Source organism: Daldinia caldariorum, assembly GCF_022478825.1.
Source record: "Daldinia caldariorum strain CBS 122874 unplaced genomic scaffold F4812scaffold_29, whole genome shotgun sequence".
Classification (NCBI taxonomy): Eukaryota; Fungi; Ascomycota; class Sordariomycetes; order Xylariales; family Hypoxylaceae; genus Daldinia; species Daldinia caldariorum.
In genome coordinates, this window is record NW_025953065.1 from 138,337 (window position 1) to 154,824 (window position 16,488).

Consider the following 16,488-nt stretch of genomic DNA (forward strand, 5'->3'; position numbering starts at 1 on the left):
ATATAATTTTTAACTTAAAAAAAACTATCTTTATACCCATTCAAATTTAACACTACAAAAAAAAAAAAAAAAAAAAAAAAAAAAAAAAAAAAAAAAAAACCATTAATCCTAATTGCAAATGATATGCTTAAACACACTCTTTAGTGAACATGATCTTCGGGAGTGTGCTTGAAAGAGCTTTTGTCGTTCAAAGGGGCCGGAATAGGAGTGTCCGAAACGTAATCTTCATGTCGACTTGGACTCCGATCACTGCTACCCAAGCTTGCAATAGACATAGATAAGTCTGGAATAGTGTCGGTATTAGCAGGCGGGCAAGATGACTTAGAATTCGTTCTGATTTCTAAAGTTGCATGGTCATGTTCGACGTCACTATCTCCGGATGCGCTATCATGGTCGTTGTCGTTGTCATTATCGCTGAAGAATAGAGAACGGCCGCTGAAAGTGTCGTCATCATCTAACTCGCTCTTCTTCCTATCGTTATCATCACTGGAATCATCATTACCATAACCGCAATTACTATTGGTATCAAATTCCAGCTCCATCTGCCCAGTACGTGGCGAAAAGAACCAGTTTCTACCCGAATATTCGTCGTTGTCTTCTTCGACATTGTCCTCTTCGACATTGTCTTCTTCGACGTGGCTATGGCCTTTGGAAATCTCGCCATGAGGGCGTTTCTCGCCGGCAGCCTTCCGACCACCAGTAGCCTTGGTTGTTAATGGAGCTAATTGCTTGAGCTTTGTCATTTCTTGCCTTTGTACCGAGTTACCCTCTTCATCTACTGTAAGTCTAAGTACGGAGTATAATTCATTACCGGTGTTGTCGGCGAACATCTTAATAACGTCCCTGGTAAAAAGAGCCCAAGCGAATCGAGCAAATACCAGTTCGATAGGAACGTGAGGAAATGGGTAGCGCGGGCGATTGTGGAACAAAATATGCGCCTCCGTATTTGTGTTGTGATGCTTTTCGGGCAAAGCAAGAAGATGCGATGTAAGCCTGTACTGGCCTTGCTGCGAAGCATCGGGTTTTAGTACGAGGACAAAAAAGTTATCGTCCCACAGCGAACGATAGTCTTCGCGAAGCGGGATTTTGTTGCTTAGGGCACTATGAGTAGCATCTGGATCTTCATGTGTAATAAATCGACGCATTTGGTTGTCTCTTAGCCATGCTTGAGTAGTGGCAGGCATCATGTGGGTTGATTCAAGTCCGTTCAACTGTGCCGTGATAACGCAACGGGCTCGATCTGGGTCGAAGGGAGAATCGGTGCGGCGTTTTGGGTTGGCGTCTGCTACGTCCTTCCAAGGCTGAGGTACGGATTGGGGGAAAACCCTGTCGCTGAAACTGGGAACGATGGGATACGGTTGATCATCTATGATAAAACTAACATTAGGAACCTAGGAGTGATTTGATATGACAAGTAGAAACTTACGATTGGAATCGATACGGCTGGACTTGGGGACGTGGAAATAATAAGTACCGGCAGGTATAACATGATTTTGAGGTATGTATCGTTGGGCGGTAGATGGATCTGAAGAGGTAGAGAGGTACGGTCCAGCAGTACGACCTTAGCTTGGGTGCCAAATATTCCCAGCAATAATACAACAAGCATAATAAATTATGATATAGCACAGAGAGCCATCGTCAGTTGCACGCAAGCTGATTAATGGATATGCTGGCTTATAACCGGGATGGAAGACTTGAACAACCTTTCGAATTTTATCGAGCTTATCGTCGAGGGGAAGCTATGCAGGTTGATATTGAGGTTGCAAATTCATTTTGATGTAGAGAATAGAGATTATGAGTTGAAGAAAGCAAGTTGTAAGATCACCTACCTGGTAGATACCTACCTGTACCTAGGTGGTAGATACCTAGGCTGCATTATACCTTAGCTAGGTACCTACCTTTAATATTGAAGAGCAAACATTAATAAATGATACTAAAATAATTATCTGGAGGAAGGTTAGGTACTAGTGCTGTCTGCGTAAACTCGACGACGCACCCCAAAGGGGTGCTGCGCTTTAATTAAGGAAACGGGCAAGATTAAGGATTCGATCCGAAGTACCTCCGAATAAATGTAATTCCTACGCGTTTTAAAGTATTTTCCAACATTCATAAAATTTCATAAAATTTTGATGTTTCTCTTCCGCTTTTAGTAAGTAACAGGGATCGGAATAACCTCTTACTGGTGTCTGAAGTCTGGTACGCTAGCTTAATTACTGCCCGATTTCCTAATTAAAGCGCAGCACCCCTTTGGGGTGCGTCGTCGAGTTTACGCAGACAGCACTAGTACCTGGTAGGTACCTTACGGGGATCCGCGGGAACCAGTAAACCGTGTATATACGGTTTGAAATTTTTAATTAATATAATATAATTAAATTTGTCAAAATACTTTAAATATTAGATGTTGATGTTTCTTAATGTCTACAGGTGTTTTGATATTTAATCGTATTGAAACGTTTAGAAAATATAAAAGCGTTTATCTTAGGTTAAGCGTTTATCTTTCAAGATAAGCGTTTGAATATCATTTATTTTGAATAAGCGTTTAAATATCTCAGGGTCTTATTAGGTAAAAGCCTTTCCCAAGAGGTAAGAGCCTCTTCCAAGAGGAAGCTACGATACCTACCTTCCCTACCTTGATATATTAAAATAAGGTAGCTTCTCGTACGCGCGTGTAACGTAATTCGTAATAGCCACTATGGTCAAGGTAGTAAATGCATGCTTAGAACATTGAAATAAACCACCATACAAAGTAATAGTTTGAATTTAAGGCTAAGCAAATGAATCTTTTTTTTTTCAATTCAACTTAGCTACTGTTACTGCTACTGCTACTGCAGTTAAACCGCAATCTAATGGTTTATATTACCTAAACGTTACATAATTTAAGCGTTTAAAAAATTCTCAAACGTTTAAAAATGTAAACGTTTATATATATATGCGTTTATTTTTTTAAAAAAATGTCAAAACGCCTTTAAATATTTATATTTTTAAACGCTCGATCAGCTATTCAGGAATTTTTAAGCGTTTATTTTTTTCGTACTGTAATGCAACGGTCATAACACGGTTTACTGGGATCGTTAGATGCTGGTATGGTAGGAGGTAGGTAGCGGATTATTGATATCCCCAACTACCTAGGTATCGATAAGGTAAAAACTACCTAACCTAAGATACCTATCTCCAGGAGGTACCTAATGCTGAGTAGGACTTTATAGTGATTGACGGCAACGAATGGTGTTCTCCGCTTCTGTTTCGGGTTGGAATAAAGAGCTCTACTGTCCTGGCAGAATGGCGTCAAAAAAAAGTGCCTATTCCATTACCAAGCAGGTTAGTTTGCTATACGCATAACTTTACCGAATCGTCTTGTAGCCTATCAAAATGACTACTAGAATAATTATAAAATTTCGCTGAAAAAGGTTGGTGGAAGGGAATATTGGTGTTAGGCACTTATTTTGACGGCATTCTGCCTGGTCAACAAGAAGTTATTTCCGATAGTCGCCTGTTAGATTTATAATCTCCATCAAGTTTCCATTAATGATATAATATCTAAGATATCCCTTCCGATCTCGTTCGGAGTCAATGGACCATACGTGATGTTGGATACAAGAGAGACGCAGAGGAATCTAAGCATACATGCAGGTCCCTAATGTCATGTCATGTAAAGCATCCACCTACAAGTAAAAGGCGGCCCACGGAGGATCCTGTTTCCAACCCCTTTCCTGCAGCTTATATTCCACTCAAAGACGCTCTCTCCGAGATGACTCGGATGAGTTGACTACCAGGTAGGGCAACGTGTCACTACACGGAGAATTCTAAACCCATCCACGATAGTCACACGTGTGCGAAGTTACCTCAAGTTGGTAGAAGGGCAAATATATAAACACCTAGTGATGCCAGGTCTACAAGAACCTATCCAGCTTGAACCAACCTCAAACCAACCTCAAACCAACTCATACTACTACCAACAAGATCATCATCGCCCACCATGGTTAACATCACCAGTAAGTTGTCTCCGGCACCTATCTAGGTACCTAACATCACGAAGCGTTTCATCCTGGCTAACTAGGTCCCGCAGGTCCCCTCCGCATCGGCTACGTGCTGTTCCCAGCTTTCACGGCGATAGACGTCTTCGGCCCGCTCGGCGTGCTGAACATGGTCTCCGTGAACTACAACATGACGTTGTCTTTGATCGCGCAGAACCTGGAGCCCGTCAGCATCGACCGCACCATCATACGCGGCGTGGGCAGTGGCGTGGAGGCCGTGTCGGCATCGCCCAACTTCACCGAGTTCGTCCTCCCGACGCACACTTTCGACAACCCGCCTGACATCGACGTTCTGATCGTGCCGGGCGGCAGCGGCACCCTGAACATCAGCGCTACGCAGCCTCACGTCGACTGGATCCGCAGTCGTATCGAGCAGGAGCCGAAGCTCGACTACCTGATGAGCGTATGCACCGGCGCCACGCTGCTGGCTCGTACCGGAAAGCTCGCCGGCAAGAACGCTACGAGCAACAAGTCTGCTTTCAACTGGGTCAAATCCGTCGAGCACGCGGACAAGGTCAACTGGATCGCCAAGGCCCGCTGGGTAGTCGACGGGAACATCTGGACCAGCTCGGGAGTCAGCGCCGGCACGGACATGACTTTGAACTGGATTGAGAAGCTGTACGGCAGGAACGAAAGCGAGAGCGTCCGGAACATGATAGAGTGGAACGCGTTGAACCAGACTGACGACCCGTTTGCTGAGTACTACGGACTTGTTTAAGGTGCCCCTTAATTCTAGACTATAGAAGTGTCAGTAAGCTTACCCGATACCGTAAGGTGACAAGACCTGCCGAAATTGAAGCTGGGCAGGATATAATGAGATTCGGCTAGGAAGGGTTGTCATGATCAAGTTAATCTAGCTGTAAATATCAAGAGTCGACTAGCTACGGTAAATTCCAAGTGACTTGGACTTGAATCGTTGGAATGGGGCTTAAATATTAACGCCCGCCATTGATATTCGCCTATAATAACCAAGAGCCCTGAATTTCGTGTACAAGCATAATGGCACGGTATGCATGTCAGTGTCAGTCTTATAAGTGATACCTCAAGTATGGGTTATTCAATTCGCTAGCCATCAGCTAAGAACCACACCGCGCTCTTCAACTATAGCGGACTCAGGGCGTTACAAAATATAAACAACTGTAAATTGAGATGAATCCAGACACAGACACGAACTAGACTCGATCCAATAAGTTTGAATTAATATTTTAGATTTATAATTTATTTAACGAGCTTCTCTCAGCTGCCGATCCAATAAACAGATATCTAAGGGGTAAAGATGAGGAATTGGTACAACGGAAATGGCCCGAACATCAAGGATATCATATCAACATAAATCTTTTCTATATAGTACAGTCCGTCATCCGAGCCCTTATACCGCGAAGCCGCCCGAGTTCTTCTGCCGTGGTTCTCCAGCCGCTTCGAAGGTGCCGTTCGGCAACAATCGCAGACCCTGCGCCGTGCTCTGGCCGGGCGCCACCCAGGTCACGTTGTGCCCCAGAGACTTCAGGTACGCGACCGTGCTATTATCGTACAAGTACTCGAACGAGATCTGCGGAGGGCTGAGCTGGTCGTGCAGTCTGGGTTCCGCCAGCGCCTCGGCCGTCGTATAGTTCTGATCGAGCACGTGGTGGATGTTCTGAACAGTAGCTGTGATGATGCGGCTACCACCGGCGGATCCTATGACAAAGTACAGCTTGCCGTCGGCTGTCTCGACTATGGTCCCTGAGATCGAAGATAGCGGCCTCTTCCCCGGGCGGATGAAGTTCGCCGGGCTGGGAATATAGCCAAACGCGTTGCTCGAGTTGGGTATGGAGAAGTCGTTCATTTCGTCGTTCATAATAACGCCGGTCTCGGGTACGATGAGTCGAGATCCGAAGAGCAAGTTGATGGTCGTCGTAAGACTAATAGCCAACCCGCTCTTGTCGGCGGTGACGATATGACTTGTGCCCGGAGTGTCAAGACTCTCGAGACCTTTGGGGTCATAGTACGAGACGTCCTGAGTCTGGAAATCGGAGATTTTGGAGCGCACCTCGGCAGCAGTCGCGTCGGAAAGCATGGACTCCTGATATTCATCGAGGCCTTCAACGAAAGAGGGATCGCCGAGTTCGGATCGCTGGCCGTACGCAAACTTGATGGCTTCGTCTAACCTGTGAGTCGTCAGGTTGACCGCAGCGGGATTGCCGAAATTCTCGTAGCCGTCGACGACTTTTAAGGCGCTGAGAGCCACCACACCGCTCGATGGGGCGCTGATGCTCGTAAGCTTATAGCCCCGATACTTAATCTCGGAAGGCTTCCTGATCGCAACGGTGTAGTTCTTCAGGTCCTCGAGCGTCATGGTTCCGTTGTTGGCTCGAAGGGCCGCAATGGTGGCCTTAGCGATATCGCCCGTGTAAAATGCATCCGCACCCTCTCTGGCGATAATTTCCAGAGTGTCAGCGTAGCGCTTGCGCGTTATGGTCTCGCCTAGTTTGACTATATAGCCGTTCGGGGCGAAGTCGACAGCCCAGGCAGGGTCATCTTTGAGGAAGTTATTTGGTGTCGTGGATGCGATGTACTTGACGAGATCTTCGGTCACCTCGAAACCATCCCGGGCGACCTTCACGGCAGGTTTCACCACGTCGGCCCACGGGAGCTTTCCGTAGTTCTTGTGCAGGTACTCCAGACCTCTAAGCTCTCCCGGGACACCGCTGCGACGGGTTAGTTCTCAGCTTCGTTTCGAAAGACAAGGGCAATATTGAATTGTCCATCCAAGAGGGGATTAGTTACCTAGCCAGGCCGCCATATAAGCTGGCGTCGGTGTTGTTATTATACATATCCTCGAAAGCAGCAGCTGGGGCCGTCTCTCGGAAATCGATAAACTCGTACTTCCCATCGCTACCTCGCACGAGCATAAAACCGCCGCCGCCTATGCCGCTGTGATACATGCCGATAACACCGACACAGAGCACAGTTCCGACAAGGGCATCGGCGGCATTTCCACCGGCCTGGAGTAGGTCAGTCCCGATCTTGGAACAGACGGAGCTTTCAGATGCGACAGCGCCCAGCCTCGGAGCTCGTTGACATGACCTCGCGAGCCCTGTATTCGCTAGAAGGCCTAGCTGTAAGGCAGCAACTGCGATGCTCTTGAAGGACGACATGGCGCTCGAGGAGGCAGTTAGGAGAAACTGGTCCGCGAATATGTCACCAGACGAACTGACAACAAAGAGAACAAAGAATATCAAAAAAAAAAAACAAAAAAACAACACGGCTGGCAAGGGAGTCGTACTTGTACTCGCACTGCGCCCGCGGCGCAAACACGCAATCAAGGATTATTTACAGCTCAGTACCAACTCGGTAACTGAGCCTGCATTAGCCTGTATCTGGGTCGTACATGAACCCCCTGACAGAGAGAGATGGTAGGGATCGAGGCTGTAAGTTACCTTGGATATTCAGCTCAGCGCTCCAATGGAGACTACCTAAGAGGTAGGTAGGTACCTATATAGAGCCGTCTTGATATTTACTACTTGATGACTTACGAGATAATACGCCCAACGAATACCTGCTCCGGGGAGATTTATTCGCATCACCCCGCATCCATGATTTGGGTAATCCCATTCGCAATACCCATTCGCAATGTCTTGCCCCGTCTACGTTCAGCTCGAGGGAATGAATATGGTAATTTCTTTCTCTAAATCCTTCCCTGCTTATCAACAACACTAGATCGTTTATCGCGACATTTTCGTCCTCCTCTTGGCTGTCCTTCCTATCAAGGAAATTACCTTACCCCAATCAAGCCGACAGGTCCACCAGCTAGCTGTTGACGCAATGGGCACCATGCCGTTGCATCAGGTAATCTGATGATAATTATTCAACTAATAAGATCACAACACACACTCTTTTACCCACGCCGCTTATCATCGTCGATTAATCTCGACCGAGACCAATGTGTCCAGTAAAACGCTCTCGCTAAATAACGACCATAAACTACCTACCTGCCAGGTACCTACCTAAGGTATTCCGTACTTTTAAAGGCCGTTGAACTGTGAGACACGATATACCGGCACAAAGTGACACTTACACCTTGTGCCGAGCCTGCTGAAGAACTGCGAGAAACGAATCCCCTCGTTGCGTATTCTCTAGTTTCCACCGCTTATCCGCTAGTTTCGTCATCATGACCGTCATCGTCAAGCATCCGGCGACGCTTCTTATTTCTACTATCCTTTGTATCATCAACCAACCCAGCTCCTGCAGAGCTAAACTGCCTTTGAAGCTCGTCCATCTCATCGGCCGGTAGCTTCGCCGCAAATTCCTTGTCCTTAGTCGCGCGACGCTGTTCCGAAGTCGTCTGTCTCAGGGACCTATATACATCGTACAGATTCTTGAGGCTCGTTTCGGTAGCAGGTATGGCGAGATATTGGCCGTTCTCGTTGTTTCCTATGTCGACCAGGTCGCCTTTCACAGCCTCCACGTATCTGAGGCCGCCGTTAAATTCCTTGAACACGAGGACGATTTGGAGATCGTGGGTTGCATAATTACTCGACGAATACTTGACGTCGAGCAGATTACCGAGCTTGTTCTTCGACGGCAGCTGAGCCAAGCTGAGGTCTTCGTAGTATTCTCGAGAGATCTTACGGCTCTTTACAGCACTCTCCTCCGCCACAGCAAGGTATCGGTGGATAAGCATCTCCTTGTAGTTCAGCAGCGTGGCATAAGCATGCTGGACCACCCAGACGTTTCGCAAGGTAGGTTGCAAGGCCACGGTGGTATCGCCAAGGTTATGGGGCGGCGCCGGGTTGGTGTCATCGTAAGTAACCAGCTGGGGACAAGGAACGGCATCCACGGGATCGCGAAGCTTATAACTCGGCCGACGGCCTAAGAGCATGCAACCCAGTAGACTGTTTAGCTCGCCTCCTGTGATGATACCTGGTAAGTCCTCTAATAATCTCAATTTCGTCTTTACGTCGTAGATCGCCTTGGATGCTCTCTTCTGAACTGTCAGGATCACGTCCTCAAATTCCTTTAGCAGTTCAGATTGGCGAGTGCGAAGTAAGAGGGCGTCTGGCTTGACAGCGTCGTCCTGGACAATCATATTGTTTGCCTCCAATGCTGCTTCAACGAGTTCGCCGATGCCGCGAAGGATTATCCCAAGCTGGGGTTGCGCTTGGTTGTTAGTTTGCGATCCCATACTATCGACTTGGTTTCCGAAGGGAACAAACTGAGAAAATGTGCCAAGACGAGAAGTGAAATGCCGCGATGAGTTGGTATCGGGATAGAAAGGCCAACAACTTTGATTCAAGTGTGAGTTGTATTTGTTGCGATTGAGAAGGAAGCTTGTGTGGGGTAATTCCATCTACGAGATCTGGGGTAAGGGGATGGATATACATATATTCAGTGCCTGTGAAAGTAATAACTACCTAGTACCTATGCATAACTATTTTTGAAGAAAGAAAAGCTGTATAAATACTAGGTTAGGTTAGGTACCTACCTACCTGAGTATTGGTAGAAGGATGCATAGTAAAACGTTTATATGAGGGCATAAGTCTTGCATTAATACCTGTCTTATGACTTGATAGCACGCCACATGCGTATAAGTCGTCTTAAGAATCCTTATACTGTCAGGTATAGCAGACATATAGGTACCTAAGATTAGCACTGTGTAAGTAATTTGCTACCTGCTGGCTTCCGTGCTGCTTCAGCTTCAGCACTGACGCACTTCACGATCGCTGTAGAAACAAACTTCTTCATCTCATATAGAAATTTCATGCGAGGTAACAAATATCTTCATATGACAGAAACATTTATACAAGTTTATTTACGAAGTTGTCGTCGCGTTCAGCGGCTTGCGACCAACCATTATCCTGGTGGGATAATAGGCGTGGATTTTCGGTGATCGCATATCGCGCCGGAGATGTGCTGCGTATACCTGAATTTCTTCCGGAGTCCAGCCCATAACCAGCGTCCACAAGTAAGTCAGGAACCCTGCGAGAGGAAGGGAATAATAGTTAATTATAAAGTCAACTCGAAAAGCTTCAAAATAGGCAACATAAAAGACTATACCTTCGATATCCTGTCCCACGGCGAGGCCTGTGTACATTCCGATCTGTTTGAGCTTCTCATCTCGCGGCCACCCGCTCAATGCCGTCTGTAGGCGCAATGTTAACCTTGTAATACGAGGGGAGCTTTCACGTCAAGTTAAACAGCCTACTTTGATGTCTTCCTGGTACGTAACTTCGAAACCCGCAGCCTCCATCGCTTTCCTCTGCAGGTCTTCTTCTATAACGGTAAACGTGCGGCCGATCTTCTTTCCGGCCTCCGAGAATACCTTGCTCCACTGATCCAGAGGGGAGCCCTCCTTGACCGTCCCGTCGTCGCTAGTGATCATACACGACGATTCCTGGCTCTCCAAGTACCCGCCGGGTTTCAACGCCTGGTAGGCTTCTCTGAACAGAGCATACCAATCCGGAATCGAACCGACAAGCCAGCGTACGTGGATATAATCGAAGCTTTCCGGTTCGTACGTCCACGGCTGTGTCACGTCGTCCACTTCGAATCTTAGATTGGGCGGGATCCATTGCGGCTGCTGCGGTGAAACGTCCACACCGATCACTTCAGCGTTGGGGTATTGGTCGGCAAAGTCACTAAAATATAAAATATATCAGCATATAAGTACGAACTAGTTTTGAGACTGCCGAATATTTACATTGCCCATATACCTATCAATTATGTTAGTCAAGTACCTTGCCATGGCTTCTGACAGGTAGCTCTCTAGACTTCTAATAATATTCTCGTATTGTGCGACTTACCGGTACCGCAACCTACATCCAGCACTTTCTACGACAAGTTTAGCATAAGTCTTAGCATGATGATGAGCTGACTGCTCTGCAGCTCTCTCACCTGAATGTTATCGTCAAGAGGAGCCGCGCAGAGTTTGCCATCTAGCATGATCATCGCGGTATGATGACTATAAAAAAAGCATCAAGGTTAGGCGGATTCGGTCTTACATGGAAATAAAAGCGTCATTGGGACTTACAAGATGTCCATAGATTCGTCGTGGATAGCATCGTTCGGGCCCCTTAACGCGCAAAAATCAGCACCGGCGAGCTCTTACAGGACGATGCCCCGGATATTCATCCTACCATGATTGCGCGTTGCCGCGTTCACTATGATACGTGCGCCCATTGACCGTTCGATACTCGAGGATGCTAGCTGTTAAGGACGCGGTCGAGCTGGCAGCGTCTTCGAAGGCCGAATCATCATCGTCGCGAACATTAACGGGCTGGAAGACATCCAATCAGCTCGTATCTATTAAAATAGGCTCAAGCACGTTTCTAACATACAGGTAGCTGGGCCCAGTGTGATGCGGGAAGAATATCAGGGTTGCCGGTCCGTGACGTTTGAGGCTCGGGCGAGGGATCTGCTGCTGGAGACGCCGGCGTGGACGACGTTGCTTGCTGGGCGGTGGCGCCTGGAGCAGCACCCGATGCTGCTGTCGACGCTTTTTCGGTCATCTTGCTAGCTACCCGTCGTTCCTCTTTCAGTTACCTAGATTACTTAGGTTACCTCCTAAGTTGCCTCGTAGGTTGCCTAGTCGTGTAAGTGAGAAAAGATTTAGTACCGCCCCAGATCTTCAACGCTTGAATATACAAAATATGTTTCTAGAAAATAAAAATAAAAATAAAAGGCTGAAAGTTCGAGCCTCGGCTGGTGAGTAAGGGGATTTCCTAGAAAGAAAATACTAAATAAAAGAGCCTCCCCAGAAATAGTAATCTTGTTGGTGGTCAGATGTTCGATAGTGGGGGGAGGGGCCGGACTGGATATGCGTCGAGGCTGGCTGCAACTCACAAGGGAAGCTCTTCTCGCTGCCCAGCTCTACATAGTATTAGCTCGTATGCATTACGACACATTGGGCTTTATCTGCTGGGATCAAAATGGAGAAGCCCGTTGAACTATATCGAGCCATTGAGTAAAACACGGTACGGTAATGCAAGTTGGACATAAGGACTGACAGATTATACGTGTGAGTTACATCGATGATGTCTGGATGTCCAGATAAACAAATCGGCTACGCAGTTTACATAGCTGGGATCAAAATAATTGCACGGGCTCCCGAATTGGAGATTGGAGAAAGCAGATGGCCTGGAAGAATTTGCCGCCGTCTCCTCTCCTTAGGATCTGCTGGGATGGCAAGCAGGCCAAGTGTCAGTCCTTTCCGACTGGTCTGACGGTGTCTCCTACATAAGCATTGCCATCTCTCATTGGAGCATATGGAAACTATAGACAAGCTTGCATTAACCCGTCCGTCTGTAAGAGAGCCGGCAGGCCGTATGGTCACGTTGGGCTTGCCATATTTTGATACCGAAACAGAGATATCCCTGCTACCATCGACAGAGAAGAGTTTTCGATGATTCGCATGTCGTACAAGGCCGACCAATCTTGGATGTCTCCTTACGTCTTGTTCTTGTCGTTCGACGGGCACTGCTGCCACGGGCTGCTTGAGGAATCAATAAGCCGAAAGCCTATCCAGAAACGAACCCTAAAGGTGGACCTAGGAATGAAGGACGGTCGGTACCTAAGGTCGCTAGGTCGGAAATAAAAAGAGACACTCACACCGCCTCGAGAAAATGTCAAGGACGGTTGCGTCGCACGTATCTCAACTAACATACCTAAAATGGAGTTTGTTCCAGAAAACACCCTGCTTCTTATTTCACTTGAATGGAACGTTCCGATGGAGCCGGTTCGTTCTATAATTTATCGCAAGGGACGGCCCGGCTCGTCGGCATCGTTACCTTTTTGGGCGTTGGTCTGCAAAGTTGTTTGCTCATCACCTGTATGATTCCGGTTCGCATGTGAGGAGTTCCTACGGGCCGTGTCGGATCAGCCGGGTCTTTAGATTACCTACCCAGGCGGGCCTGTATCTATGTTCTACGTTGTGTTGTTTACCTTGGGTACCTACCTAGGTAAGTGATGCTGTCTCCGGATTGGAGTCCTCGTCTACGGAACGGATGAATTGACTGACGCGAAGGTTGAACAGGACTGGAGTATAGATAGTATTTAATATGAAAGACAAGAACTCCTATACCTTTTGCGTAACATAGAAATCAAGTAGTAAATAAATAAATAAATAATTGAAGGACTTCTGAAGGTATTTAGCAAAAACATGATTGAGTAAAAATTCCACGACCCATGATATGGGAAGAAAATTAGCAAAAAGAAATGCCCACTACTGGAGTCGAACCAGTCATCTCCTCATAGCTTCCTTAGTAGTACTGTGAAAGTACTAGTGAGGCGCATTACCGCTGTGCCAAGCGGGCGCTGATGATTTCGGCTCTAAAGGGGGTTTATATTATTGAAATGCAGAATCTGATAAGAAAGGGTCGGTTACCCCTGTTGTACCCCACAACAGTGAATTTCTACGGATTGGTTTGGACTACTTACATACCTAAAATAGAATAAAGGCGCGGTATAGTAAAACTTTAATATAACGAATTAGAAAAATTAAAAGGTTAAATTCGTTATATAGTAAATTCGCTATGGAAAAAAAAGATACATTAAAAAATACTTCCTAAAAGGGTAAAGCGCTTAATTTATTTTATTAAAAGAATTTATTAAAATAAAATTAATTTAAATTTAAAAAAAAAAATATTTTTATAATAAATTTAATAATAATTAATTTAAAAAATTTATTATTTTATATATAAAATTTTAAAAAACTTTTATAAATTTATTATATATTTAATTCGTTGTATTAAAGTTTTATTATATTAATATTATACCTTTTTAAAATATTATGTTTTAATTAAAAAACGGGTAAAATTAAAAATTTAATTTAAAATACTTCCGAACAAATATAATTCCTATACATTCTAAAGTATTTTCCAATATTTATAAAATTTTATAAAATATTATTATTATTATTTTACTTTTAGTAAGCAATAGGGATCAGAATAACCTTTTACTAGTGCTTAAAGTCTAGTACGCTAGCCTAATTACTGCCCGATTTCCTAATTAAAGCGCAGCACCCCAAAGGGGTGCGACGTCGAGTATACGTAAACAGCACTAGTAATGGCTTGTTTTGATGCGATTTAAACCGTATAGACTTCTTAATCCAGAAATCCGATCTTCAAATACGAAGAAACCGTCTTGACCAGACATATCCTATATACTACAAAGTCTATACCTCTTTTGCTGTCATACACATGGTTATGTAGGAGGTACCTAACCTATAGGTAGATACAGGTAGTTAGATCACACAGTCGGCGCTTCTATCCCGACACTTTATATGATACACGTATGTTGTGAAGCTTGAACAAAGATGCTGTGACCCATTTCCAAACTCATAGCTAGATACTCTAACTACCTGTTAATCCAATCCCCTAAAAAGGGCATTCTGCCCACGAGCTGGCCTTGATCCTTTCAACATCGCTTTCCATTTCCTCAGCCCCCAACCCCATGCGATTTTTAGGGCCTATATCCGTGAATAGATATCCTTGGGACATGTATTCTTCAGGGTCGTCCCCGGGCACCTTGCCGCCGCATAGCCACTTAGCCCAGGCGATTGGCCCCCAGCGATTCCAGAGCGTTGGTCTGATGTAGAAGGGATAGTTTCCGTAAGGGATCCGCTGGGTGATGCGGCCCGTCTTCGGGTCGGGATCGCGCAGCCGTTTGAGCTCAAAGAAGCGCGGCAGGGTGAGGTATCGCAAGACGAATCGCCGAACCGCGAGGAGAGCGTACGCGGTCGCGACGGCCGCGATGTCGGGCTCAGGTAACCTGCCAAGGGAATAAACCGGTCAACCTCCCGCCCTATAAAAGGTAACACAGATGTAGGTATGCGACCTAAACGCTACCAAACCAGAGAGTAAGATTGCAAGCAAAGAGGCAGTTGACTTACATAAAAGCCTCGCGCTCCCTGTCGCCTAGAAGACTGATGGCGATATCGCCCACAAACGATTTCGCGAACCAAGGGACCCAATACGTTATCATAGGTATCAGCGCTCGAGCGGGTTTGGCGCATACGGGACTGGGCTTCATAGCTTGGACTTCGTAAGCCTGAGCCCAGGCCGCAACGTCATCCGCAAACTCGGTCCCGTCTCGCCATCCGGACTCGGCGTGCGCCAAGAGGCCTTTATACTCGATGCCCATCGCGTCGCCCACAGACTTCCAGAACACGCCGTAGGCGCAGTACTCCATATCATTCATCGGACGCCACTCGTACAGCCGCGCGAAGCGTGGCGGCTCCAATATGAACACAGACAATGTATACAGGAGGTCGGCGTTCGAGATGGTCCCTTCTTTCACGTATTTGCTGTGAAGGAAGTTCATCCGCGCTAGGCCTCGCACAGCCCGCTCGGATGTTGGCGGGTTTATCATGAACTCGCCGATCAGAGCTGCTGTATCTTCAAACCTGCAAGTTATTTAGCGGCTTGCCACGCAACATGTACGGCATGTACCCCTTCCTCTGTACTCGCCTCCCAACTACTCGATTTCAATGGCTCGCTATTCAAATAGGAAAAAAAATGAACAATTCCCGCTCACCTCTTGGGGCTCATGGCCGGATCCGTCAGGTTCCTCGTGCCGAGCAGCAAACGACTTATGCTCTCAACACCATACGTCTAGTAACAAACCGGCGTACCAACGTCAGCAAAAATACTACCGCGAAAGCCTGTATAACCGGCGGTACTCAGCTCACTTTGAAGAGCCCAAACTCCAGCGCCAGGAAGTGCGAGAGCGGCATCTCCCACGCGGCCATAACCTTGATGACCTGCTGGGCTTCGACGACCGTCATGCGCGAAAAGGATGCCCGGTCGGTGTACCCAAGTTTCCGGCGCAAGGCATGTTCGCGGCGGTGGCGTAACGCCCTACATAATCCGACGTATAGGAGGACGCCGGGGATGATGAGCTGCTTCCACGATGTCGACGGCAGAATTGCCGAGAGCGGATGCAGCGGGATGATGGGAGCCGTTTCGGATAGGCTCATGGTAGGGATACGTGTAGCTAGGTAAGTTTTTCTTTTTCTTCTTCTTCTTTTTATTTCTTTTTCTTTCCCCTCTCTAATTACTCATCGTGAATCTACGTTTACTTTAGGTAGCTAACTATAGGATCGTATTGTTGGAATAGACGAGATATGAAATGAGAAAAGCCAAGATTCGAAATCAACACGTTCCTGTGACTTTATAAGACTGAGACGAAGGACACTAAAATAACTGGGAACGTGGTAAGAAGTGACCAACAAAAGCCTGGCTGCATACCTGGTCCCTAAAGTAGAACTAACTCGATCTCACCCCACTAGGTAGCTTACAATATGACACCCTGCCTTAGGTAGTAGTATCGTCTTCTCTTACTGTGAAATGCAGGTACATTTTCTTCCAGTTACCTCCTATACTAAGGGGTCAGGATACATGAGCTAAGGGCTATACGCATTGAATCAAGGATGACTTGAGACGGGATATGATCGAAGTCTGTATATTAGTCAAGGAAT

At 46.5% G+C, this 16,488-nt stretch overlaps 6 protein-coding genes and 1 non-coding gene across 7 annotated transcripts; 1 reads left to right on the forward strand and 6 right to left on the reverse strand.

Annotated features, from left to right (window-relative positions):
• Positions 1-78: 78 nt before the first annotated feature.
• Positions 79-1,466, reverse strand: F4812DRAFT_254658 (uncharacterized protein). Its single transcript, XM_047930755.1, has 2 exons — positions 1,427-1,466; positions 79-1,366 (listed from the first exon to the last, which is right to left on the reverse strand). Exon 2 carries the CDS (start codon positions 1,185-1,187, stop codon positions 141-143), a length of 1,047 nt encoding a protein of 348 aa, XP_047785552.1. The 5' UTR covers positions 1,188-1,366; positions 1,427-1,466; the 3' UTR covers positions 79-140.
• Positions 1,467-3,341: 1,875 nt separating this feature from the next.
• Positions 3,342-4,942, forward strand: F4812DRAFT_447588 (class I glutamine amidotransferase-like protein). The gene is made up of 3 exons (XM_047935763.1): positions 3,342-3,992; positions 4,067-4,771; positions 4,823-4,942. The coding sequence occupies exons 1-2, from the start codon at positions 3,977-3,979 to the stop codon at positions 4,750-4,752; spliced, it is 702 nt and encodes a 233-aa protein (XP_047785553.1). The 5' UTR covers positions 3,342-3,976; the 3' UTR covers positions 4,753-4,771; positions 4,823-4,942.
• Positions 4,943-5,121: 179 nt separating this feature from the next.
• Positions 5,122-7,293, reverse strand: F4812DRAFT_447591 (gamma-glutamyltranspeptidase). Its single transcript, XM_047935764.1, has 2 exons — positions 6,801-7,293; positions 5,122-6,721 (listed from the first exon to the last, which is right to left on the reverse strand). The coding sequence occupies exons 1-2, from the start codon at positions 7,169-7,171 to the stop codon at positions 5,404-5,406; spliced, it is 1,689 nt and encodes a 562-aa protein (XP_047785554.1). The 5' UTR covers positions 7,172-7,293; the 3' UTR covers positions 5,122-5,403.
• Positions 7,294-8,163: 870 nt separating this feature from the next.
• Positions 8,164-9,526, reverse strand: F4812DRAFT_453693 (uncharacterized protein; the record flags this gene model as incomplete). The annotated part of the gene is made up of 2 exons (XM_047936521.1): positions 8,164-9,173; positions 9,499-9,526. 2 exons carry the CDS (start codon positions 9,524-9,526, stop codon positions 8,164-8,166), a joined length of 1,038 nt encoding a protein of 345 aa, XP_047785555.1.
• Positions 9,527-9,825: 299 nt separating this feature from the next.
• Positions 9,826-11,662, reverse strand: F4812DRAFT_468873 (S-adenosyl-L-methionine-dependent methyltransferase; the record flags this gene model as incomplete). The annotated part of the gene is made up of 9 exons (XM_047938821.1): positions 11,351-11,662; positions 11,150-11,289; positions 11,044-11,085; positions 10,908-10,974; positions 10,817-10,844; positions 10,714-10,726; positions 10,219-10,651; positions 10,071-10,155; positions 9,826-9,992 (listed from the first exon to the last, which is right to left on the reverse strand). The coding sequence occupies exons 1-9, from the start codon at positions 11,519-11,521 to the stop codon at positions 9,826-9,828; spliced, it is 1,146 nt and encodes a 381-aa protein (XP_047785556.1). The 5' UTR covers positions 11,522-11,662.
• Positions 11,663-13,227: 1,565 nt separating this feature from the next.
• Positions 13,228-13,324, reverse strand: F4812DRAFT_t152. The gene has a single exon. It is a non-coding gene; the product is annotated as a tRNA-Thr (tRNA).
• Positions 13,325-14,041: 717 nt separating this feature from the next.
• F4812DRAFT_447604 (uncharacterized protein) lies at positions 14,042-16,330 on the reverse strand. Its single transcript, XM_047935765.1, has 5 exons — positions 16,303-16,330; positions 15,700-16,227; positions 15,546-15,622; positions 14,902-15,414; positions 14,042-14,780 (listed from the first exon to the last, which is right to left on the reverse strand). Exons 2-5 carry the CDS (start codon positions 15,985-15,987, stop codon positions 14,387-14,389), a joined length of 1,272 nt encoding a protein of 423 aa, XP_047785557.1. The 5' UTR covers positions 15,988-16,227; positions 16,303-16,330; the 3' UTR covers positions 14,042-14,386.
• Positions 16,331-16,488: the final 158 nt, after the last annotated feature.